This window comes from Ursus americanus, chromosome 5 (assembly GCF_024610735.1).
Source record: "Ursus americanus isolate L20-20 chromosome 5, mUrsAme1.1.p, whole genome shotgun sequence".
NCBI classification, from domain to species: Eukaryota; Metazoa; Chordata; class Mammalia; order Carnivora; family Ursidae; genus Ursus; species Ursus americanus.
The window spans coordinates 56948573-56974763 of record NC_142131.1 but is presented as its reverse complement, the minus strand read 5'-3'; the positions used below and the strand labels follow the sequence as shown (position 1 = coordinate 56974763).

At 47.9% G+C, this 26191-nt stretch overlaps 1 protein-coding gene across 10 annotated transcripts in view; it reads left to right on the top strand.

The window, feature by feature from the left end:
* SLC25A48 (solute carrier family 25 member 48) overlaps positions 1-21095 on the top strand; it is a 211959-nt gene extending 190864 nt beyond the window's left edge. For 3 of the 10 annotated variants that reach the window (XM_087862251.1, XM_087862253.1, XM_045794643.2), the window contains 2 exons: positions 7439-7696; positions 10092-17139. In XM_087862251.1, coding sequence (XP_087718377.1) covers positions 7439-7696; positions 10092-10360 — 527 coding nt within the window. In that variant the 3' untranslated portion in view covers positions 10361-17139. The other 7 variants (XM_045794644.2, XM_045794650.2, XM_045794646.2 and 4 more) reach the window with 6 other exon arrangements.
* The last annotated feature ends 5096 nt before the right edge of the window (positions 21096-26191 follow it).

Here is a 26191-nt window from a genome sequence, read left to right as displayed (position 1 = left end):
TTGGTAACATCAGAGAGGGCCGGCCACATGAGGGGTGGACGTGGGCGGACGAGATCATCCACCACACACCAGAACACAGAGCCCGTCTGAACCCAAGGATCTACATGATGACAAGATGGGGTGAAACCATTTCTCTGATTTTTCTGAATCTTCGGCAATGTCTGGCTGGGAAGGTCGCCAACTCTGCTTCAGAGGCCCTGACTACATCAGTTTGTCTCTTTGGCAGCATAGTTTTATTGCTACCATAAAGATGTGTGTCTGCCAAGAAAAACACTCTTCTCCAGGCAGGTTGGCCTGGGGGAGGAGCAGCCTTCTGAGACAGCAGATTTTTCAAGACTTTCCCATTGCAGGACGAGAATAACCGATGCTAAGCTCCCTGAATGTTGCTCCATTTAGCTCTGAAGAAGAGAGCCTATGTGGGAGGACAGGAGGAATCCCTGGAGCATGATAAGAGACTGGAGACAAGCCAGGACCATACAGTCTGAGCCTTCTTGTCAAGTAGGCTATGGGCTGCCAATAGGAAGTGAGGGCTGGAGCCATAGCAGCCCAAAAGTGAAGGGAGGAAATTTGTGAAGAGGCCAGGCATTTAGCCATTCCTACACTGTTGTGGGGTTACATACACAGGTGACAAACCCATTTGGTCTTTAAATCAACTGATGAGGGCAAGTATTGTCCTGAGTTGGGGCCTCGACGCTAGTACTGGTAGTTGTTGGCCCTGCGTGGGCATCCACAACCTCCCACAGGAGTTTTGGTTGCAGGCCGCCACTGCCTGAGGTTGGCAGTCCCAGCACTTCCAGAATCCGGAGTCATATCAGAATAGGGGTAATAAAAATAGGAATGACTATTTGCCTCAAGTAAAGTACATTTGCCAACATTGTCACTCAATTTTCACAAAAGCCAAAAGAGGTGGCAGGCTATTTATTCTTCCCCTTTTGCAAGTGGTGCAGGAAACCGAGGGCCAGTGTGCTGGAGTCTCTTGCACAGGTCGTACAGTAAATAGCAACCGAGCAGCAAAGCAAATCCCAGCTGCTTCGGATCCAGGGCTCTTTCTGCTAAACCATCTGCCTATGATGATCCCTTCAGATCATAAGGAAACTGCTGGATTGTTTGGAAGCAGGAGCTGGGCAAGAGCTTCCCAGTCAGTAATTTTCTGAGAAAGTGAACTGAGCAGTTGGACCAACCTACTCAAACCCAAATCACAGTGCTTCCATGGCATTTTGGAATAGTGCAATAGCTGGGACCATGATTTGGGAGTTGCTTTTAGTATCTGCAGCCTCTGGCACAAGGACCAGACAGGACCAGGCTGGGAAGAATGCCAAGCACGGGAGGGAACCTTTGGGAGGCCCGAGTCCTGAGAGTTGCCTTGTCAGATGCTCAAGTGTTTATTGAATGGATGTTGAGGCACATATGGGACATGGTGTCAGGCACAAGGTCCCAGTGCTCTGGGAGAAGCCACAGTGTGTTACTCATGTCATCAGGAAACTCATCGCATGGATTAGGGTAAAGCAACATGCTCAGAGCCAACAGCACCCAGAACAGACCTTATAATAGGGGGTAGAGCCTCTGGCCTGGGCTAGCATGGGGTGGGGGCTATCCCAGCTTCTCCTAAGAATACCTTTTAAATACGTTAAATGGGGTCCAACCCATAGAATAGCAGCTGTACATTAAGTGTCTGTGGATTAAGAAACCACATGCGATAAGAAGTTACTTTGGATAATTAGTACATTTAAGTAAATTTTTGTTGTGTTCCCCCACAATAGCACCTACACATAGGAGAAGAATGGTTGCACATGTACGTGAGGTATTTTAGGAGTCCTGTGAATCTATAATGCTTACCAGTTTGTGGGTCCCTTGAAATAAGTCCATGCTTCCAACTTCAATTTGTGAGTCCACTGGCCTAGAAGTATTTAGGCACAAAAAACGTGGTAACCCTGCACATCCCTGACTGGGCACCCACAGGACTTCATCTGTGGATGGCTTAGTTATTAAGAATTTTCTGTAGAAAGTAACCTGTTGAGAAATAATGTTGTGTTTTCATCCCACACCTGACTATACATACACAGGAGAGGTCTCATGGCACTTTCCCTTCCAGGAAGTGGCCAGGCCTTTGTGTTTCTGGGGGCTGACCAGACATTGTGTTTCAGCTGACTTTCCTGTTTCCACAGTTATGGCCCATTGAAGAAATTGAACAGCAATACCTGAGAAAGGAAAGAGATGAAATTTTTTCATGTTTGTATGTGGGAAGGGCCCAGCAGTATGCTGTGGCTATACCCCTGACTTCTGAGAGGCAAATCTGTGGGGACCCAGCCTGCCTCTAGGCTGGTTCAGCCCCTCTGAAGTGGGAGAACTCCCAAGAGGTGGCTGCGTGGGTACCTGTTAGGACTGGCCAAACCTGGACACTCCTACCCCCTGCAGAGGCACCTGCCTTCAGAGGGACCTCCTGGCCCAGGCAGGGGCCAGTGAGCAAGACCCCTTACACTGGTGCAGAGCAGTGAAGTCAAACAGCCACATCATGTAGTCTAAGGAATGATGGTCCCCAGCTACCCTACCTTCTGTAGCACGGACCAGGTAGGCCAGCTGGTCGAGGTGAGGGAGCTTGGAGAAGAGGGGTTTTTTAGAACTGTATAGGCTCTCCTCTGCTCCTGGATGAATATTAGGAGCTGGATAGGGGCCAGTTTCATTGACTTTGAGCATCTTGCCTGTCCTGATCTAGGGGGTTTGAACTGGTCTTAACCGAATTTGGGAAAACAAAGAAAACCACAGGCATCCTGAGTGTTTCAGGTTTTTAATACATACGTATCACAGTAAAAGGTAATAGGGTCTTCATTTAGAGTACAGAAAAAATGGTGTCATTAGCAAAAACTCATGATAAAAAATGATCAAAATTTTATTCATAATTGAATCCTCACTTTAGAACAAAAAATTCTAATTAGAGAAACTAAATACATTTTGTCCCAGAAGAAAATATGCCCAGTGTGAATCTCTACATGCACGTGTACACCACCAACCCAAGCCCTGAAAGTTCAGCAACAACAGGCTGAGAGCTGGTGTTTCCCTGTGAGCAGCGTCCTCACCCAGCACCTCACCCCCTTCCTTGGGTTCCTTGCACAAACAACATGCAGGTACCCGGATTTCAGTTGTGTCTATTTCCAAAAGCTGCTTGCCGGCAACCTCCCAAGTCCATTTTTAAAGGTCATCAAAGTTTGTTTTAAACAGCTAGAGTTACCAAGAACTCTGATTCAGCTCATTTCTAAGTAGACCTGCCAAGCCACGCCTCCACAGGCCCTGTCTCCCAAACCCCTCCTCCCCCAGCCACGTTTCCTAAGCTGTATCTGCCTGGGCCACGCCTCTAGGTCCGTCTCCCAAACCCTTCTCCCGGGGCCGTGCTTCTCAGGCCACGCCTCCTAAGCTGTGCTTCCCTGGCCACGCCTCTCAAGCCACGCCCCCGACCCTGTCTCCCAAGCCCCAGCTCCCTGGGCCACGCCTCCCCGGGCAACGCCTCACAAAGCTGCCTCCCCGGGGCCAGCCTCTGAGCATCTCTTGGTTGGAGCAACTGGTAAGAGTTGCTGCTGTTTTCTGCTTTGTGGTCCCATTTGAATCGTCCATGCCACTATTGCTAATGCAGATGGGCCCGTAACAACCATCGACTGGTTGACAGATTTGCTTCTTGAGTGACATATCATTGATGGCACAGAGTTCTTATACCTGGAAAAGCAAGCAAGAGAGGGTAGGTAGGCTTGGAATCTTCACTGTGTCTTAGTGGGCTGTGACCAAAATAGGATGCTTCAAGTATAAGACGTCATTTTTTCAGTAGGGTGTGGTGACCCAGGTGTGTGCAGTTGTCAGAACTCATCAACTGCACACCTACAAGCTACACCTTTTACTGAATGTAAATTATATCTAAATTAAAAAGGAAACGAGCAAAAACTAGGATAGGCCAGAGAAGAAGAGACTTATCTCTTGAGAAGAGAGATGAGAACAGGGAGGAAGGCCAGCCCAGAATGCATCATCTCAATGTGATAACAAGGAAACACGAAACAAACCCCAAACGAGGAAGGTTTTATTCGTAAGAAGGGAGGCAGCATACTCATAAAAAATGTTGGTGTCATTAAAAACAAAGAAAAGCTGTAGAAATGCTTCAGATTAAAGGAAACTAGGGCCACCTGGCTGGCTCAGTCGGTGGAGTGTGTGACTCTTGATCTTGGGGTCGCGAGTTCCAGCCCCACATCAGGTGTGGAGCTTACTAAATACAAAAATAAAAGAAGCTGAAGAATCATGACAACTAAAGGCAGTAACTGGCTAGACTAGATCCTGCACTAGGGAGGGGAGGAATCAAGTGATAATTTGAGTAATGGCAGTATATTAGGTAAAGGTATTGTCAATATCGATTATGACAGTTAGGGCATAGCAAGGCAGTATCCCTATTCTTAGGCAACACTTACTGAAGCATTTAGGAGTAAAGGAACCATTTGGTATCTAACCCTTAAATGGTTCAGAGAATGATGTTATGTATGTATGTGTGAAAAAAAATATGCATGTGTGTGCAGAAGAACTTCCTTATTGCTTACCTTGGGAAAAAAAGGTAAAAAAAAAAAAAAGCACAAGTTTGGGTCTTGTTGACAAGGCTGGTTCAAAGTTTGTGAAATGTTTTTCCAACATTGGCACCTCCAAACAAGGAAGGTTTTTATCAGATACTTTCCTATCAGTAACTCCTGAAAGTCACATCATACCCATAGCTGACTGGGTATGACCCCTTGATTCCAGGTCAGGTCACTGTTACTTGGGGGTGAACACAGCCCAGGCAAAGTTAATGCACTGGGACAGGGGCATCTGTTCCGTGAGAAGGGAGGGGAGAGAGAAAGAGTGCACACAAGCCATAAAACAAATGAGGTAAAATGTTAACAATAGGTGACTGTGGGGAAAGGATATGTAAGGGTGGTCTTTGTGTAATTTTTCTTTTTTGCCCTTTTTTGCAAATTGAAATTATTTCCAAATAGTGTGTGTGTGTGTGTGTGTGTGTGTATGTGCACATGCTGTAACACTGGTGATGAGGGAGCTAGCAGGATTTCCAGGAGCTTTGTGTCCTGAAGACACTGGCTGCCGGTTAGATTCATGTCGCTGTTCCAGAGGATGGCAGTCCCCATGGCAATTATATTGCTTTAATAGTTATAAATGGACAATTCTCAAGCGATAAAAACTAGATTGCTTATGTAACAAACCTGGGAGAATATGAGAGAAGTTCCTTATTACTTATCCTGGGAAGAAAAGGAAAAAAAAAGGACAGGTTTTTTGTTGACGAGGCATGTTGGGGGTTAGGCGAGTGTTTTTTCAGCATCTATACCTCTACACAAGCAGAATATTATCAGGACACTGTCCTTCAATCAGTAACTTCTGAGAGCCACATCGTACCCATACTTGATTCATAGAAACCTTGACTCCTGGGTCAGGTCACTGTTACTTGGACATGAGCATGACCCAGGTAAAGTTTAGATGTTGCAACAATTACATCTATTCTGTCTCATCCCAGAATTTCTCAGGATGACCCTGGCAGCATCCTAGTGGATTTGGGAAAGGAAGGGGTGTGCAGTGATATCTCAGTGGGCTTTCAGAGATCTTGCTCTGAGCTCAGAGGGCCCTTTGTCCCCAGAAGTGGCCACCACCCTTGCTCTCTTCGTGGGAGATCTGCTGTGAAAGTGAGTGGGACTCAGCCTCCTGCCCACACTGTAGGTGGCTGAATGCACAAGGCAATGATTAGTCTCTTTCCCCCACACAAAAAGAAAATACAGGATTCATTTGGTCAAGCACACTTCCCAGGCAAATAGAAAGCTCCCCCTCTACCGCACCTCCTTCTGGAGTGAGCGAAAGGACAGGTTGCACTTGACTCTCAGATCTTCGGTTTGGACTATGGAATCAGGAAGCTGAATCTTTGCTCCTAACCTTTCATCTGATAAAGGTGGGACTGTTTGGGGAACTTGGAAATTCAACTGTTCAGTAATGAAAGTTACCGCTTCTTTGTCAGCGGGTGCAAAACCAAAGTGAGATGCCACATACAGGAAACTAAACCCAGGTGGTAACAAAGGTGTGTGTCACAGGCAACCTTCGTTCTGTTTCCTGGTCATACCATGTTAGTTCTTCAAGAATGGAATGTTGAGAATAGGAGTCCACTGCATCTGTCCTGGGACTGGGAGGCCTCCCTGGTCATGAGTCAATGCTGAGCTAAAGGGTCCACAGCTGGGGAGATCAGCATCAGAGAAAGAGAGGGGAGCCTGGTGGAAAGATTGAGAGGAAGAGACAGTCAGCGTTTGCTGGCTACATACAGCCCTAGAAGAAGCTATGGACATCATAAGCCATGATCTGCCAGCAGATACCCCAGAGGTAGACAAGGAGACAGCAGCCCTGTGTCCCTGGTCTTTGTGTGGCCGGTGGTATCAGGGCTGCCCCACAGCTATTTCAGGGCACAGCCTGGCCAAGCCTGGAGGGACAGCACGTCTGGCCCTGCAGCCCATGTATCCTCCTGATTCATGCTGGTCAGGTCAGTCTCAGTAATAATCTGTGGATAACTTATTCTCCTCCTACAGTGTTCCTCGCACTGTGCTCAGCACTTTAGAGGTATTATCTTAGGTATACTCACCTGTTCTTTTCTTTTTCCTTTAAAATTTTTTCAGCTTTATTAAGAAATGATTGGCATATAACGTCATGTAAGTTTAAGGTATACAACTTGATTATTTCATATGCATGTGTATTGTGAAGTGGTTACCAGCGTAAGGTTAGTTAACACCTTCATCATATTCTGTAGTTACCGTGTGTGTGTGTGTGTGTGTGTGTGTGTGTGTGTGTGTAGAGAACTTTTAAGATCTACTTTCTTAGCAACTTTGTATACAATAAATAGTGGCCTATTCTCTTTTTAATGTTAAGGAACCAAAGGCTGAAAAAGATCGAACAGTTTTTAAGTAGTGGGTTCTGTGGATTTGGAACCAGAATGGTGCGGGTCCAAATCTCATATGTTTTTTTACCACACTATGCACAAGTACACACACACACACACACACACACACACACACACAGAGTCCAATGCTTTTGCAACCTCTGCTTCAGGAAAGAGTTTGGTACAGCTTGTTCATCTTTGATCTTGGGCAGTCTGCCATCAGTGCTGCTTACAAAGACATAGTGATGGTTGACCAGAAAGCACTGAGGCACCTGGTGCTTTATCCCCCGGCAGGCCTTGTCTCCAGTCTGGCTGCACAGCTGGCTGCGCGTGTTGGCCTTCCCATTGGGACTTGAGAATCTTGGTTCAAGCTGCTAAGGTCAGAAGTTTTGGTAAAAAGCAGTAGGCCACGTGAGTGGAAGTTGTCAAGGGGCCGGCTGGCTCCAGTGCTGGAGATAGGCCAGTCTCTTGCCCCCTGGGTGACTTGCCATCCTCTCCTCCCTGTCTTTGCAGCCACCCTTGGTTTGAAACCCGGGGCAGTGGCTCTGGGGAAGCAGCCAGTCTACCAGGGGCCTGTGCATTGCATCGCAACCATCGTGCGGACCGAGGGCCTGGCAGGGATGTACCGGGGCGTGAGTGCCATGCTGCTGAGGGATGTCCCGGGCTACTGCCTCTACTTCATCCCCTATGTGTTCCTGAATGAGTGGATCACACCTGAGGCCTGCACAGGCCCCAGCCCCTGTGCCGTGTGGCTGGCCGGCGGCATGGCAGGTAAGGACAGCCATACCGACCCCTGTCCCTGGGCTGACCCCTGTAGTGGGATGGCTGGGGAGCCTACTGTGCCCTTCTCAGCCCAGGGAAGGGCATGATTCATCCAGCCACTCATCCAACAGTTCTTTGTTCAGCACCTCCTATGTGCCAGACCTGGCCAGACAGAGGAGAGGCTGGGAATGGGAATGGTCTTCCTCTTTTTCACCTCTCCTTCCCTCTGGACCTGTGGGAACAGCAAGTTCCTATTCGGGATTGTTGAACCTTCAGTCAGAAGATGTATTCTGACCATTTCTTCTGTGTCAGGTATTACTGAGCTGTGAAAAGGAAATCTGTTATTGGGGTTCACCTTTTTTGAATGTTGACACAGCAAACCTCTCTAATGTGAGCATTGCATTAACTCTGTAAGGGAGGAATCAGTCTCCCCATTTTTCAGATGAGAAAACTGAGATTCAGAGAGATTAAGTGACCAACCCAGGGGCACACAGCTAATGAAGACAGTATAGCAGGGACTCTGCGGTCAGCAAGATCCCAGTTCAAATCATCACTTACTCATTTGGTGACCATGCACTGGTTACTTAATCCTTCATACTTCAGAAACCATGCAGCATCCCCACTTCATTTAGGGTAAAAATCAGTGTTCTTACAGTGGTTTTCAGTCTCTTTATGATCCAGCTGCCTGTTACCCTGCTGCATTCTTTTTCTGCTCCTCTCCCCTTGTTTGCTCTGCTCCAGCCAGACTGGTCTCCTCGCTGCACCCTTACCATGCCTGGCTTCTTCCCACCACAGGGCTTTTGCACTCGCTGTGCCTGCTGCCTGGATTTAGCAATATGTAGGTCATCAGGGACTGTGAGAGGACCCATTTTGGTGAAGAGAAGGGTGTGAACACCCAACAGAAGTGGGATCAGGAGAGAATGGGGTGAGGGAAATTGGACAGTCCAAGGACCCACGATATGTCGAAAGGGTTTGACTGTGCTGTGATGGGGAAGAGAGGTATGTAGCTATAGCGAGAGCAGGGTAGGGAAGTCAATAGAGGGTTGCTTTTTAAGAAAGCTGATAACACAGTATGTGTGATGCTGATGGGAAAGATCTTCTAGAGAGGAGAAACTTGTCACTCCTCCACTTCTTCCTGCTCCTCCTTCTCCTCCTCCTCATTAGCTATGCTTGAAACTCAGCAAGCACATAACGAAGCCCATATCTTAGCCACCGAACACCATTGTCTGCCCTCTGCCCCCATGTATCTGAGGCCTGGCCTGTGCCAGTTCCTAGTAAGCACTTAGTAAGCACTTGCTGGCCAAGAGGACAAACAAGGCCCCGTCCATTCTCGATTCTGATGAGAGCAGGTATGAGTGGCCTGGTAGGCAGACCACATTTTGTAATACCCTTGCCCTTGGGCTGAGGAACAGGGGAGGATGTCAGGGCAGTACCTGGACAGACTCCAGGGCAAGCAACCCCATTATCCTGGCAGGAGGCAAGAGGGAAGGGAGGTGTAGAGGGTTCCCAGAGGATCAAGGGCAGGAGGCCACAGGGGCTGGATGCTGGGTTGGGCAGAGGGTCCAGAACAGGCTAAGGCCTCTTTTGGGAATCTCTAGGCAGCAATTATTAAACCTTGCAACAGCTGCCTTGGACTTTGGCATCCATTTGTTTTTCTCTTCCTAAGGATGTGCCAATTTTCGTGTTTATACAGTAACCTGGCTTTGTTTCCTTAGAGTCCTTTAAAGTTACAAAAGTGCTCAAACTAGGGCACCTGAGCTTCTCCAATGAGGATGACCCAGTGTTACATCGTCCCAAGGCTTCTATTTGAGATATCTGGAAAAGTGACAAGATTTGTAAAGCCCTGCCCCTGCTGTCTTCAGTCCTTACTTGGCCCTTCGTCGGCAAGCAGCCTATCTGCAAGTGTTTGTTTAGCTGTTCTGTATTCAGAGTCCCTTCTGTCTCTGCGGAGCCACAGGTCTTCTGCCTCAGCCCTCACTCTGCTGCTCTTGCCCTTGGCACCCCGGAAAGGCACTACAAAGTATTGGGGGGCCTGTTCTTGTTTCTCCAGTAAAAGCTGCTAATAAAGGCATCCGCTGACAAAGCGCTGGCTCTGGGCCTGGCTCTGTGCTAAACGCTCCATGTGCATCTGTTTATTTGTCCTAACAGTGGCCCTATGAAGGTAGGTACTGTTGCCCCATTTTACAGATGGCAGACTCAAGGCCTAGAGGAGGAGACTTGTATGAAGTTCCACAGTGAGTGGTGAAGGAAGTTCAGGGATGGCCTTCACAGATCCTGCCTGAGCTCTTCCTACTTCCCCCAGCAGCTTGTTTAGCCGATCGATGGTGCAAAGGCGCAGGGAGCCACGTCCCCTCCAGACCCCAACCAGCCAGTCCCTGACACCTGTTTGTCTCTCTCTTTACAGGAGCAATTTCTTGGGGGACAGCGACTCCTATGGATGTCGTGAAAAGTCGACTCCAGGCTGACGGGGTTTATTTAAACAAATACAAAGGTGTCCTGGATTGTATCTCCCAGAGTTACCAGAAGGAAGGTCTTAAAGTAAGCCCCAAGCAGTGGTACGGGGTCAGTGTCAGTCTTCTGGAAGGTGGGCCAGACATTTTGGGGGATATGAGATTGCAGAGAGGGGAATCAGGAAACCGAAGTACTGGCGGTTACACATCAAGCCCTACTTAGATCCTTGTCTCATCTAGTCCATGCCCCAGGCTGGTGGAGAAGACAGGCGCAGAGAGGACTGGTAACCTACTTGAGGTCACACAGCCGGTGCATGGCAGAGCAGGACCTGGACCCACATCTGTGTGTCACCAAATCTTACCTTCCCATCAGGAAAGGCTGGGAGCTGCTTCCTCACTCACTGCTCGGTGCCTCGCTCTCCTCCAAGTAGGGGGTCCCAGGGCCACATCGGTCATCACATCTCACAACGTCCACTCCCCCAGCCTGTCTTCTTCTCCCTCACCGCACCTGAGTCCACAGCCCACAACCTCTGGCTCAGCTCTGAGGCAGCCTGCAACCTGACCTTGTCTCCCTTCTCTTTCTGCCTCCCTGCATGCAAAGAGCTCATCTAAATCCAAGCCTCTTTCTGTCTCAACTGTCCTAGGATGACGACCAGAATTCCAACTTTGGCATCCAAGGCTATAAACAAAATCATCCCTGTCTACGTTGCCTCCCGTGACACCCCCTAGTACCCTCCAGAGAAACCCTCATGTGTGCTCTGCCTCCAGTGGGCCCCCAGCTTTCTTGGCTTGCCCCTTCACATCAGCAGACTCGAGTTAAAGCCAGCCTGGCTACTCGTGGCAAGTTGTTTCACCTCCGGGCCTCACTTTCTCCTAGGCTAAACATCCCTACCATGAACAACAGGGCTATTTGTTAGTGAGGTTAAATTAGGCATATAAAAAGGGCTTAGCTTCATGCATAACCCACAAAGGATATTTAAAAAGAGTTAGCCACTTGTCATTGGCTTTAGTATTAGTATTAGTAGTTTTACTAGTGTTAATGTTACTACTGGACACTGGACCTTTCCTCACATGGCTGCCTCATCCCCAGCCCTCCAGTCTTTACTAACTACCCACTCCAGTGCATCCAAACTCACTCACACACACACGCACACACACACACACACACACACACACACTCACTCACACACACTGGCCAAGCCCTTATTCTCCAGGTGCTCCCAGACTGTAGCTGGAGGGTCTGGGGCCAGTTCATAGGCTGCTCTAGCTTCCACTGCCAGTACTGAGGTCTCTCTGCCTAGTACCTGAAACAGAGGTGGGCAGGACTCTTCGGTCCCTTGCCATGGGGTGCTGGATCCCACAACTCCCACAGAGGCCCCGGGCATGGATGGATGCCCAACTTTTGTTGTTGAGGTGGGGAAGGATAGGGACATTTTGTACTGCCATGATGCTGATGTCACTCTCTTCGTGTATTTACCTTTATTGAGATCTTTATGTCTTCATACAGTTTCAAGTTACTCTCTAGTGCTGTTTCATTTCACCTCCAGGACTCCTTTGAGCATTTCTTACAGGGTAGATCAAGTGGTAATGAACTCCCTCTGGGAAGTTCTTATCTGGGAATGTCTTAATTTTTCCCCCAGTCTTGAAGGATAGTTTTCCTGGATACAGGATTCTTGACTGACATTTTTCTTGTAGCACTTTGAATATGTTGGCCTATTGACTTCTGGTCTCTCAAGTGTCTGATAAGTAATCTGCTGTTAAACTTACTGAGGATCCTTTGTATGTAATGTGTTCCTTCTATCTTGCTGCTTTCAAAAGTTTGATTATAATGTCAGTCTTGGTGTGGGTCTCTTTGAGTTTATTTTACTTGGAGTCATTAAGCTTCTTTGATGTTTATAGTCATGTCTTTCACTGAATTTAGGAAGTTTTGGGCCATTATTACTGCAAATATTCTCTGCCCCTATCACTCTTCTCCTTTTGGGACTTCCACAATGCATATATTGGTTTGCGTGATAGTTTCCCACAGATCCCTTAGGCTCTTTTCACTGTTCTTCAATCTTGTTTCTTTTTCTCAACCACAATAATTTCTATTATCTTATTTTTAAGTTTGTTCATTCTCTTTTCTGCCCGCTTAAATCCTTATAGTGAATTTTTCATTCCAGTTACTGTGCTTTTTAGCGGCATAATTTTTGTTTGCTTTCTTTCTGGATTTTCTATTTCACCTTGATGTTTTCATTTTGTTCATGTATCATTTTCTTGACTTTCTCCATATCTTGCTTTAGTTCTTCAAGCATCTTTAAGACAGTTCTAAAGTCTTTGTCAGGTAGGTCTGCTATCAGGTCTTTTTCAGGGACAGTTTCTCTTGATTTATTTTGCTTTGAATGGACCATACTTTCTTGTTTCTTTTTATGCCTTGTTATTTTTTATTGAAAATTAGACTTTTGAATTTAATTATGTGGTAACTCTGGAAATCAGATTTCTCCCCTCCTCCCCCAGTGTCTAGTGGCTTTTGTTGTTATTTTTGTTTATTGTTTTGCTTTTTTGATTGTTGTAGGCTGTCTCTATGCCAAAGATCAACCTGAAGTGTAAACGTAAGGTCTTCTCAGGTCTTTTCTGAGCCTTTCTTTGGGAATACACGGTTACTTTCCAATTTTCCCATAATGCTGTTGCCTTTGAATATCCTAGTCTTTAATATCTAGCTTCCAAAGGCGGAAAGAGAGAAAAATGAAGGGGGAAAGGGGCATTGGCCAGAGGAGGGGGGACTTGCATCAGTGGGGATAGAAGAAACAGCAGTGGCTACCTTCCTCTTTGCATCTCTGTGGTCAGACTCAGCAATCAGTGATGAAAACACAGATCTCCAGTATTTGCAAGCCAGGGTCCTTATTGCCCACTCTGGCTTCCGCAAACTGTGTGTGCAGGTTGCTCCCAAGCGTGTGTGCACCTGCCTGCCACAGGTCCGGGGGTGGGGCATGGGTAGCTGCTACCTGGCTAAGAGCTAAACTGGACTGAAATTAACCAGATTTACTGTCCAAACTTCTCCTGGAAGGTGTAAGCGTTCAGTAAACCCCAGAATTCCGAAACAGTTACATCAGGCAGATTCCATCAGTGCAACTTTTATCTAGGTAAGGAAACAGATTTCTGGAATTTTGTATTCTGCCACCTTCCTAGAATCCTCACCTCACTTGTCTTTTATATTGTTTTAGCAGAAGCACAGTTTGTGATTCAACCAGCAAGTACAGAGGGACACATAAGAGAGATTCAAACAGGATGCTGTTTTATTCGAGATATTCTTGTCTGCTATTAATTAAAATATTAATGTGTCAAGTTACTCAAATTAATGTGTCAAAATATTAATGTGTCCTAATCCTGTATGGTCTATAGAGGCTAAATATATTGCTGATATTATTTCCTCCAAAAATTACTGTGCTCTGTTAAGAACAAAGTCCTGGAAGGCAACTGAGGTCAGATGATTAATTTCTTAATCTCAGTAGCATTGGTCCATAGTTTATATTCAGCGACAGGTTTTAAATAGAGCTAATGGCATTCAGCTTGATTAACCACTCAGTGACTGAAAATCATTCTTAATTTTTTTATTAGTTGGTTTTAAAAATAGATAATATATGAACATAGGAAGTTTCAAAAGATGTAAGAGGATATACTGTCTAATTGTCCCTCCTTGGTCTTCCATCTTCTCTCAAAGGCAATCACTGTTATGAGTTTCTTAGAATATATTCCAAAAATATTCACAGACTGTGCAGGCTTATTTGTGGGTAGTTCTATTTATGTATGTTTGTATATGTGTTTGCATGTAAACGTAAATAGTAACATGAAGAAAACGTCCCACATAGCCCTGGACGACTGGCTTGTCTCACAGTCCCTCTCAGGAGCAGGACGAACGGCTTTTCCTGGGGCCCAGTGGCTGGCTCCAGTCACAGCTGGCTGTGGGGCTGGCTCTGCGGAGCTTCCATTCCCAGACACTTTTTACTGTGGCTTACTGAGGCAGGGTGAGCCCACCTGTCCCCACTTCACTATGGAAGGAGAACTCAGTGAGAATGAAGACTTGGGAAGGAGTAGAATAATGGTGATGGTACCCAAGTTTGGCAGTTCTTTGTAACCTGCTTAATGATTACCAGGAAAGCAGCCTTTTTGATAAAGGGAATCAGAAGTCTAGGACTTTGGGGGCACTCTCGAATCAAAAAAGAAGTCCATTCTCTGCGTGCTGTGAGTCCATACTCTGCCTGCTGTGACATTCGTCATGGGCCACTTGGGTCATCGTGCATATTGGGAGAGTTACCGTCTGAGATAAGGAGGCCAGAGAAGGGACTTGGTATCCTTCAGCTGCATGGAAGTGGCTGTTGTGAGGGAGTTCGTGAGGGTGGCTTGAGATTGAACAACTCTTAAGAGAGGTGGAGAGGAACATTTGCAGGAAGAGCAATTCCCGAGGCAGCAGAGTTGGTTGCCCTTTGGTTCTGCCATCTGGGGACTGGAGCCCTCCCTCCACTCTCGGAGTCCCCCACTACCACTAACACCAGCAGGACTCTTTCAGCTTGGAGACTGTTCCCTTTTCACAACAAGGAATTTGTTCATTCCATCCATCCACTCACCCGTCCACTGATTGATTTAGTACAATTTATAAAGAGCCCTCTGGGCCAAGGAAAGTATTAGATGCTGGGGGTTCTGAGGCATAGATGTTGGGGGTTCAGAGGTGTAGATGCTGGGGGTTCCAAGCACACACATCCCTGCTTTCACTACCCTGACTGAGGTTATTAATAGGGGTGCAGACAAATGTTGGGTAGTTAGAGACAGTGTGAGAAGTGCTGTGATGGCAGAGATCCTGAGTGCACAGAAGCCAACGGGCCATAGTCCAGCTTGGGGTGGCCCTGGGAAGACTGCTAGAGGGTGCAGCCAGGCCTGGGGAACATTCCAACAGATGGAACAGAAGAGACACAGTAGTGGAAGAGAGATGGCTCCTTGGAGGAATGACAGGTTGTTAACTTGCCCAGAATGTCAGGTGTAAGAGGCTGCCCAGGGAAAGTGCAGGGCCCGAGCATAGGAGTCTTGGCAGGCCAGGGAAGGGTGTAGACTTCCCTGGGCAGTGGAGAGCTATTGAGGCTTCATGAGGAGAGACTAGATCTGGTGGTTTCGTGTTCCGAAAGCTCAGGGTAAGAGCCAGCAGGTCTGCACTTTGTCGTCTTTGGACCTCACAGCAGAGCAGGCCAGTGCTGCTGGAGAGAGGTCGTGTCTGTAAGTCTGAAATGTTCCGTGGTTCCCGCAGGACCCAGAGTTGTGGGAGAGGAGACCACACTCCAAGTTGGGCCCTGCCTGGTTCGGCCTCACAGAGCAGAGCCAAGCCCAGGCCCACAGGGGAGTGTTTATGGGCACCCAGCATGGAATTTTCCTTTTAGAGCTTGGGCCAGTTCCTTGTTGTTATTCAGTCACACTGGGTGAGCCTGGGGAATTCCAGAAAGGTTAGACATTAGATGTTACAAGTGTCCTGCTTACCCCTTGCCTGGATCACTCCGTGGTTTGGCTGAGCCACTTGTTCCCCTCTGGGGATCCTTGTCCGTCAGCTCCCTTCCCTGTGAGGGCCAAGGCTTCCCCCCAAACCACAGAGGCCATTCTCTCCCCATACAACCAGGCTATGTCTTGCAGGCAGCCATGGAGTGCTAAGGTGCAGATGTCTCTCCTGAAGGAAGACCTCCTGACATCCTGGCTGGCGACAGTGGCCTGTACCTACCCTGACACCACAGTGCCTCACAACCGAGGAAACTGGGGAAATGTAAAAGGGCTGGATTTCTACTTCCTCAAAATTACAGTACCAGTTCTATTTATTACACTTAGTAAATATACAGGAGTGAGCTAACAGGTGTACATCATATTCCTGACAGTTGTCGGGTCATTTATGCTTGAGTAGGGTTTCCTTTAGATGTGTTGTCTCTTCCCAGGGAAAACATTCAAGGACAGGCCCTCCCCCCCTCCCCAAAGCCCTGATCTGTTCTCATCACATTCTAGATCATATTATAATTATTCTCACGTGGGGCTTATCTCCCCCTAGTAGGTTTTAAACTGGGCAAAGGCTGGAACCACATTACATTGATCAATTTCTACCCAGCACTGGGCAGGAAGATTCGGGGAGGAAGTGAAGCATCTTATCATATGCCCTAGTGATGGGAGGGATGGAAGACAAATACAGGCTTCTCTTATCAATGGCTGAGTTAAGCAGCTCATCGATTCAGGCCAGTCCTCCTCGGCACTTACACTAATGATGGAAGGTTGAGTGCCACTCTGTGTAAAGATGGCTCCTGATAATAATGAGGGTGATGGGACCGTCAGCAGTTCATGAGCACTGGCTGCATGACAGGCACAGGGCAAGAGCTTTGAAAGCATCATCTCGTTTATTCCTTCAGCAGCTGTATCAGCTCAATAGTATTGTTACCCCCATTTTGCAGTTGGGAAGTTGAGTTCCAGAGACTTTGCCACTTGCTGAAGTAACACAGCTATTAGATGCCAAAGCTGTGTCTCAACTTCGTGTCTACAGTCTTAAAAGTATGGCCTGAGTTCTTCCCCACTCTGCCCCTTGGGGGCATTTTGTGACGCACCTATCAAGATGGTTGGTCAGTGGAGAGCGCGGACTTCCAGGTTCCAGAGAATTTTGTGTGTGCATGTGTTTGTGTGTGTCTGTGTGTGTATACACATGCATACAGGTATATACATGAGAAAGAGCAGCAATTAAGCAAGTGTATGTGGTGTTCACGGTCAGCGTTTGCCCACAGTCTTTAGTGTATGCGTACCAGGCCTGGGAGGAAAAGCCCAGTCACAGGTGATGTGGGTCGAGGCAGGGGCATGACTGGGGCATCCGGGGTGGTTTTGGCTCACAAGGGTCCTTTGGGCTCTGTGGAGTCCAGCCTGGGACAAGTGGCAACATCCCCAATCTTTTCTCTGTGCCTCAGTGGTGACACTACAGAGGGTCTGGGTCAGTCCTCTGTGATAACGCTGCCTCCTGCCACAGGTGTTTTTCAGAGGCATCACGGTGAACACTGTGCGCGGCTTCCCCATGAGCGCCGCCATGTTCCTTGGGTATGAGCTCTCGCTGCAGGCGATCCGCGGGGACCACACCGTGACCAGCCCCTGAGCGCCAGGTCAGTGTGCTTCCTTCCCAGCCAGCTGCACCTCCCTGGAGCTTGACACTCTCTTCTTTGCCATGAACACATTGTGACCTTCTGAAATGACCCTGTCATTCATTTCCTATCTAATCTGTGTCAGTTCTGGGGCCACAATGGCCACCCTTCTTGTCATCAGAAGGCCCTTCTGAAATGCCCACCTGTGACTGGTGGTGAGCTGGGGGCCCAGTAACTGAGATCGGTACAGAATTTACCCTTTGATAGTGAGCTCACCAATCTGTTTTCCTATCCAGCAGCTTCAACAGCCCCTGAAGAGATGTGTATTTCACTTTCCTATACAAATTCAATGGCTCAGGCCCAGAAATGAGGACTTAAACAGGGCACCATCTCCTCACCTCCCTACTGGACTCAGAGCATGAGTCTGAGGGCCACCAATGGGCTCCCAAAGCCCTGGAGGACAGCCTTGGCCCTCGTTCCCTGCCCCCCACACCATTTCTCTCTCCCTCTCTTATTGTAAAAGAGCACTGCAGCCCTAGGGATCTAAGAAAAGAAATCTGAGCAAGTGACTCCCTTAGTCAAATGCCCTCAGTGGCTCCGCATTGCCCTTTAGGTCAAGCTTTACTAATCAACCCTGTCATCACCAGCATCCTGAAGATAACATTCTTGCTCTTGCCTCCGGGTCTTTGCACATGCTATCCCTGCCTGACACCATCTTGTCACCCCTCCCCCTACCCCGTCCTTGGCTTCACCAACTCCTCTTTGTCATCCAGGCTTTAGTCTAGAAGTCTACCTCCAGGAAGCCTGCACTTATGCCTCAACCAAGATGAGTTGTGCCTGCTGTAGGCTCTCCCCTGCAGCCCCTGCTCAGCCCCTACCACATCCCCTTGCATCATAACTGCCTGATGACTTTCCTCACTCCCCAGCCAGCGTGAAGGTCCCAGGAGAACTGTGAGTGTTTCTTCACTTCTCTATCGCTGGTGCCTCACACGGAGCCTGACAGAGATGGCCACTCAGAAACATAGTTGAGAAGACGGACGATTAACTTCCAGTATCCCCTCAGCTCCTTCTCTTCTTTTCCTCCCATTTCTCCTTCTCTGGCTCAACACAGAGCTGAGAAGACAAAGGGGGATGAGTCACCGAATTTTCTAGTCAACAAGAAACCATTTTGCTTCTGCCTTGGTGACCGCCAATTCTCTCAAGAAGGATGGCCCTTCAGAAAGGTCTAGCAAACCTGCCTGCTGCCTCCCCTGGAACAGCAGCGGCCTGCTGGCATGTGTGGATGGGGCCAGACCCTAGACCCGGGGCAGGGAGGGATGGATCAGGCCGACAAGACTGAGCCCAGGACAAGCCCTGGCCACCAGCTTTACATCAGTGCTTTAGCTTTTCACTGAAGCACCCACATTCACTGCTCTCCTGGTGCTTTGCCCTCTCTTACAAAAGGAAAAGAGGAGTAACACATTTTGCATACTTAAACATCTTGAGTGAAGCACTACTCTCCTTGGGTTTTGTCCAGGGCAAGGCAGAAGAATGGTCTGGTTCTCAAAGCTGTGCTCAGATACCGACTGCTCCCCCCTGTGAACGGAGGAAAGTGGCTTTCCGGAAAATCCTGTAATAAAGTCAGTGCCTCTTTATCGTAGAAAGAACGGAAAACACAAACAAAAAGAACAAAATAAAATGCCAATTTTATGCAATATTTTATTCCTCATTCTTCCCATTTAATAGTTCAGGACCGTCTTTCTATGTGATTAAATATTCAGCAGCAAGGTGGCTTGAGTGCCAAGACCTGGCAGCACTCGGAGTGGCTGGACACTTGCCTGAGCTGTCACACCAGCCACTTGTCACCACCCTGGAGACTGGCTACTTCAGGAGGAAGGAAGATGTTTCTAGCAAGCCACATTCTGTTGGTTCTGGATTTGGCCTTTCCGAGCAGCGACCACCCCAGCTGGAAGCCCCTCTTTCTGAACGTCTTCTCACTGGATAGGAGGCCGAGATAGGTGCTGGCCTTGGCTCTGCAGGTGTGGGCCAGGAGGCTGTGGCTCTTCAGTGGAAGAGAAGGCTCCCAGTGACTTTTCTGGAGCCTCATCCTGAACAAGTCTCACACAAGGAGTTACACTTCCGAGGCCCTTTATCAAGTCCTGGATCTGAATTTACCAAGTAGCTCTGAGTTCACGGGCACTTCATGGTCTAGGCGGCAATAGCATCCAGTCTCTGAAGATGTGGAAACCGGTGCCTCCCTTGGGAGTCCAGCCTGGGGACGGGGCGAGACATGATGGACGTTAGAGAGCCACAGAGCCCCGCAGGCCCTGCGAGGGGGTGGGATGGGGACTCTCTCGCGTCCCTCGGTGTAGGTGGTGGGATGGCACGGGATTCTTTCCAGCGTCTGCAGGGAGCAGCTACCGACCCAGCTCCTCCAGCTTCCTTCCAGCAAGCAGAGGCAGAGTTCTCCCTCACCCCCAGCAGGTCCCATGGAGGGAAAACGCTGGCTTTTCATTCCTCCTCTCCATTATTTCCCCCCCAGGGTACCACATACGAGTGACCCAAGGGCCGGATGAAACCCAGTGAATGCCACGTGATGTGGTGGTTTGGGATGTGGTTAGTTTTATCTGTTCACAGGGAGATACCAGACTCAGCACGAGAAAGATGACCCTTGTCGGTAGAAGTGAGGTCCCAACCCTGGTCAGCAGTCAGCTGTTCGGCTTGTTGGAAGCCCATGATTCCAGCTGGACCATCCCATGCCCACCGACCACGATCCACTATCCCAGAAGCTTCCTGGAGTGATGCAGGTCTGCCTCCTGCTGTGACCTTCTTGCTCCAAACCTCATTGATCTACTTTCAATTCCTGGAAAATCCATTTTCAAGGAAAGAAGATACATTCTTCCTGTAATACCCTTTTTTTGAACATTTAGGAATAACCCCAGACAACCTCCTCTCCCTTCTCATCTGTTCTCCTGGTGAGACTCTGCCAACGGTTGCTTCACAGAAACGATTTTCTCGGGGGATTGTTGACCCTTAGGCCTTGCTGACTGATAACCCTGGTTAGATGAAAACCCTATTTTTTCATCCTTTTTCCCCAGGGCCAGCGTCCCCTGGCCAGAGCTGGGGTCTTCTGACCACAGCCTCATTTTGCTACCACTGAAGGCAGCCATCTAGGAAACCCATGGGAGTGAATTTACTGAAGAGAAGGAAGGCTGCCCTTCCACTCATGCTCTGGGCCGGGTGGGCATTCAGCCATCGGCACTGACCTCAGAATCCCTTCTTTCCTCGTTCCGAGGACTCTGGCCCTTCCCTCCTGGCCGGGGCCACTCAGCTGCTGCCCGGGTAGGGAGTGGAGCACCACTGACTGACACCAGCTTATTGATCCGTCCTGGCCCGTGGGACAAAGCAGGGTAACGGGGACCCTGCCCCCACGCCAGCTGTGCGCTCGCTGGGAGTTCCTGGAGGAGCTCCATTGTCGCCACACTTCCGAATAAAAACACCAATAACCTCTTCAAGTCATTTCTGAATCAGATATTTCTGCCTGGCTTCCAGGGGACACTGGCCACCCTCATTCTTCTCTCTGTTTAGATCCCTGCGGATGGCGCTGGCCCACAGAGCCCCTCTGTGCAGGTGAGAAGGGAGACCTAGGAGGGCAGTCAGGCCTCTCCTTGCCCAGCTGCAACAGGTGGGCAGGGAGGGCGCAGTGGAGGGACAGGAAGCCTTGTAAGGGCCTCCCCATGGGAGTGGTGGCAGGTGCTGAGAGGCACTTCGGAGGCGGTGGCATCGAGCATGCTGGAACGGACATTCTCTGGGTCTTATTGTCTGGTGGAGAACAAAACACAATAAAATATTTTGTCCACAGTCTGGTTTCCAGAATGGTTTCATTATTCTGAATTTTCTCTCTCTCTAGAACCACATGCGAGGGCCACTGCTCTTTTGCTGTGCTGTGGCACGTGTCCATGACGTCACTTTCACTTCTGCGCCGACAATGGGCATCCCTGATCAGTCATAGAGCCTTTTCCAGACACACTAAATGCCTCTTTGGAATCCCCAGAGTAGGGCCCTGGGCAACCACTACCATCCCGCAGAACCCGCACACAGATTGCCATTCTTAGCTTAAATCTCAGTGGGGAAAATGTCCTTAGATTCTTTTCCTTTCCCCTTTGAGAGTATCTTCCTTGATTTTTCTGTTGCCTTCTGCACTACCGAAAGAATCAGTCACCCGAAGGCTCTCTCGGCTGAGGAACTGCAGAATCACCACGTGGTGGCAGCAGAGGTCAACAGAACCGTCCACAGACGTCAGCTTCTGGTAGCTTGTGACCAGGGTCCTCCGTGGTGAGAGCATCTGAGCCCCGTGACATTTCTCTTCCTGTTTTCGGGATCTCGCCATCTACCTTGTTGTTGTCTTTTTACTTCTCTGTGGTGGAACGAACCTCAGACAAGAGAAAATTCCACCTTGCATTCCAGGTGCAGACTATCATTGACTACCTTTGTGAGCTTGGCCCAATTTTGCCTACACTGGGCCTCAGTTTTCTCATCTGTAAAATGGGGGATTTAACAATGAGTCTTCATTATTTACCTACTAGGGCTTCAGTAAGAATCAAATGCAAACATGGTTTTGTAAATTATAAAGTTAAAAAAACGGGAGTTTGAGAAGGCAGGGGAGGAGATTGTTTATTTGATTTTTCCGGTTTCTTGTTTTGACCTCCCTTCCTTTCTGTGAGTCTGGGTTGTTTGCAACATAGAGTGGCTTCAGCGATGTTTCTTAGACCTCGTCTCTACAGGTGAAACTCCTAGAACCACAGGTGCCTGGCCCCTAGGCCTTTGGACCTCCAAATGGACATCCAATGCACATGCTTGGGGTAGGGTGGATACAGATACTGATGTGGTTCTTCTGACGCCCAGGATGTCTGATGAACCATGGAGGCAAGCCCTTCAGGATGCTCACTTCCAGTGCCCCATGCTGTCAGGCTGACATCAAAGGGCTTTCCAGGAAACATTGGTCCAGCAGAGGAGTCCAGCCCATGAGTCCCTGAGAGCTAGAAACACCATCGAGAGAATCGCTGCTTCTCTCCTATGGCTGAGAGTGGGGAGGGGCCGTAATGCTCTGAGATCAGCCACCCCTGCCAGTCTAGGGCCCGTCCCCAGCTCCTGTGCCTCCTGCCTCCCAGCAGCGCTGGGACCAGCTAGGCCTGCGCGTCCATACCCGTGTGTTCTGGAAGACGCCCCTGTATCCTACCTGTGTGTTGAGCCCAGCACCTGCCACTCACTGCCTGCTTCACTGCTGTCTGCTGAATGATTCCACCGTACCCTCGGGTGTACAACAAATACATGAAGCCTTTTAAAATCTTTCTTTAAGTTTAGTTTTTTTCGGGCCTCCATTCCATCTGATGGCAGTAAAGAGTAATTTTGCCATTTCATGGTAAAACTCAGAAACTTCAAGTTAAAGGCAGGCAGTTCAGGATTTTCTCCTTCTCCTCCCTCTCCTGGGGATGACTTTAGATTTGGGGGGTTTGGGGTACAGGGAGAGGCTCCTGGCTCTTGGGAGGTGCCCCATCCTATGCTGGCATTCTTCCCGTCTAATCCAGGGGCATGGCCGTCCCTCCATGGTGGCTTTTGTGGTAGCATTTTTATTCCTGTCTGGTCTTGTCCACATGGTCCATGCACAGCCACATCTGCCAAGCCCCTGGCCCCTCTCTGTCCTCTGGGACTACTCAAGAGCCTACATCAGGCCTATTGCTGGGGCTCCCTGCACCACACCATGTGCTAGATGGCAGGAGGCATTCTCTTTTCAGAATGTTGTCTCCCAGGACAAGAAATCCAGAAGCCCTCCATTCTCAGGTCCTCACCCCTCTCCCGAGTCCTGTCACTGCTGTCCCTCGGCTCCCCTACGGGTGGAGCCCTCACCAGTATCTGCTGTCATTCTGTCCTCTCTGACATCCATCTAATACTCGTTCGTGATAAAAGCACTCAACAAACGGAATACAAGGGAATTTCCTCAACCCGATACAGGGCATCTATGAAAAGTCCGCAGCCAACACCACACTCAGTGGTGAAAGGCTAGATGTTTTCCCAAGAAGACTGGGAACAAGACTAGGTGGGGTACTCTCACCACTTCCATTCCACATTGTATGGAGGTTCTAGCCAGGGCCACTGGCAATGAAATGAAATAAAAGGCATCCAGATTGAAAAGAAGAACTAAACTACCTCATGTGCAGATGATATGATCTTGTACATAGAAAATCCTAAGGAATCCATTGAAAAAATATTAGAACCAATGAACACTTTCAGCAAGATTTCAGGATACAAGATCAACAACAGAAATCATTCATATTTCTATACCTTAGCGATGAACATTCCCAAAATGAAATTAAGAGAAACAATTCCATTTATAATGTCATTTGAAGAAAGATATATCTAGCCATATTTTAACAGAAGCAGCGTAAGATTTATACACTGAAAACTACAAAGCCTTGTTGAGAGAAACTTTTAAAGATCTAAATAAATGGAAAAATATTCTATGTCATTGGTCAGAAGACTAAATATTGTTAAGGTGGCAATAGTCCCCAAATTGATCTACCGATTTAACCCAACCCCTCTCAAAATCCCAGTTGGCATTTTTGGGGGAGAGGGGTACAGAAATTGACAAACTGATCCTGAAATTCATATGGAAGTGCAAAGTATACGGAATAGCCGAAATGATCTTGATAAAGAAGTATAAAATTGGAAGACCCACACTTCCCTCCTTCAAGTCTACGGTAATCAAGGCAGTGTAGTGCTGGCATTAGGAGAGATACATGGATTAATGGAATATGTATGAGAGTCCAGAAATAAACCCTTACATTTATGGTCAATGGTTTTTGTCAAGGGTGCCAAGACAATTCAGTGGAGAAAGAAGAGTCTTTCCAACAAGTGGTATTGGGACAACTGTACATCCACAAACCAAAAGAACGAGATTGGGACCTTATTGCACACAATATATGAAAATAAACTCAAGATGGCTCATAGACCTAGACGTAAGAGGTAAAACTATAAAACTCACAGAAGGAAATATAGGAATAAATCTTTATGAACTGGCATTTGGCAGAGGTTTCAAGTGACAAAACTGAAAAGGACAAGTGACAAAAAAAAAATATAGACAGTCTGGACTACCGTTAAAAACTTTTGTGCTAGAAATGATCCCATTGATAAAATAAAATGACAACCCCAAATGGGAGAAAATATTTGCAAATCTTATATCAGATAAGGGACTTCTATCCAGAATATACAAAGAACTTACAGTTTAACAATAAAAAGACAAATGACCCCCCAAAAAATAGGCTAAGTATTTGAATAGATGTTTCTCCAAAGAAGATACACAAGCGGCCAATGAGCACCTGAAAAGATGGATCACTACTTATTAGGGAAATACAAATCAAAGCTACAATGAGATACCACCACATACCTGCTGGGATGGCTATAATTGAAAAGACAGAAAATATCAATCACTGACAAGAATGTGGAAAAACTGGAACCCTCATATACTGCTGATGGAAATGTAAGATGTGCAGCCACTTCGGAAAACAGTTTGGCAGTTCCTCAAAAAGTTAACTAGAGTTACATACATATGACATAGGGGGCCTGGGTGGTTCAATTAAGCGTCTCTTGCTTTTGGCTCAGGTCATGATCTCGGGGTTGTGAGATCGAGCCCTGCATCAGGCTCTGCACTGGGCATGGAGCCGTCTCCCTCTGCCCCTCTCCCCTCCCTCTCTCTCTTCCTCTCTGAAGAAAAAAAAAAAAAAAGAATTACCATATGATGGCCGAAAAGTGGAATCAACCCAAATGTCTCTCAACTGATGGATGGATAAATAAAATACAGTATACCCACACAACAGAACATGATTTAGCAATAAAGAAGTGAAGTGTTGATCTCTGCTACAACATGAATGAAAGCATCATACTAAGTGAAAGAAGCCAGTTATAGAAAAACACGTATTGTATGATTCCATTTATAGGAAAAATTCAGAAGAGGCGAATTATAAAGTAGATTATTGGTTGATAAGGCTGGGGGAAGGGAAAATAGGGAATGACTGCTCATGAGTACAGGGTTTCTTTTGGGAGTGAAGAAAGTGTTCTGGAATTTAGACTGTGATGATGGTCACACGGCCCTGTAATGACACTAAAAATCACTGAATTGTACATTTGAAGTGGGCGGATGGTCTTTACATTTCTTCTGAGGGCTCCCTTTGCAGCGGAAGAGAGTTCTTGGTCTAGACTAGGTGAGGGAGCAGGCTAGGAAAGGAATGGTAGGCTTGAGCCTTCACCATATCTTCCTGCTTCATAATTGGACGGATGGGCAAATAGACAGACAGACAGATGGAGACTGGTCACGGCCAGTAACCTATGGGCTTGGCTTTGGTCCGTATCATTGTGCCCTGGACTGGACTCTTCTGGAAACAACTCTACCTGGGGCTGGGCAACCTGGACACGGCAGATGGCTGTGTTGAGAGCTTCCATCCTCCTGTTGGTTAGATGTAAGATGTGGCTCTAGAGCCAGTTATGTGAGTCGGAACCTTGGCTTCACTTCTTGTGAGTCGTGTGCCCTGGGCAAGTTATACTAACTTCTCTGGGCCTCAGTTTCCCCATCTGTGCACTGGGAATAATTATATACAAAAATTATATATCTACCTCATGAGGTTCTTGTAGAGATCCAACTAGGTATTCCATAAATCATGCTTAGCAGAGTACTTGGTACACAGTAAGCACTCAATGCATGTTCCTTCTGCTTTCTCCGAGGTGCTTTTCAGATAAATCTCAACTCGCCTGACAGAGGCAGGAGAGTAATTGCTGTGCACCTCATCACAGGCGCTGAGAGCTCTGGGCTGAGCTGGCCTGCAAGGGTGTATCCTGTGGGTTATGAGACTTTTGCAGAACAGCTGAGGGAAACCACCAGGCTACACTGGTGACTCATCTGTGAC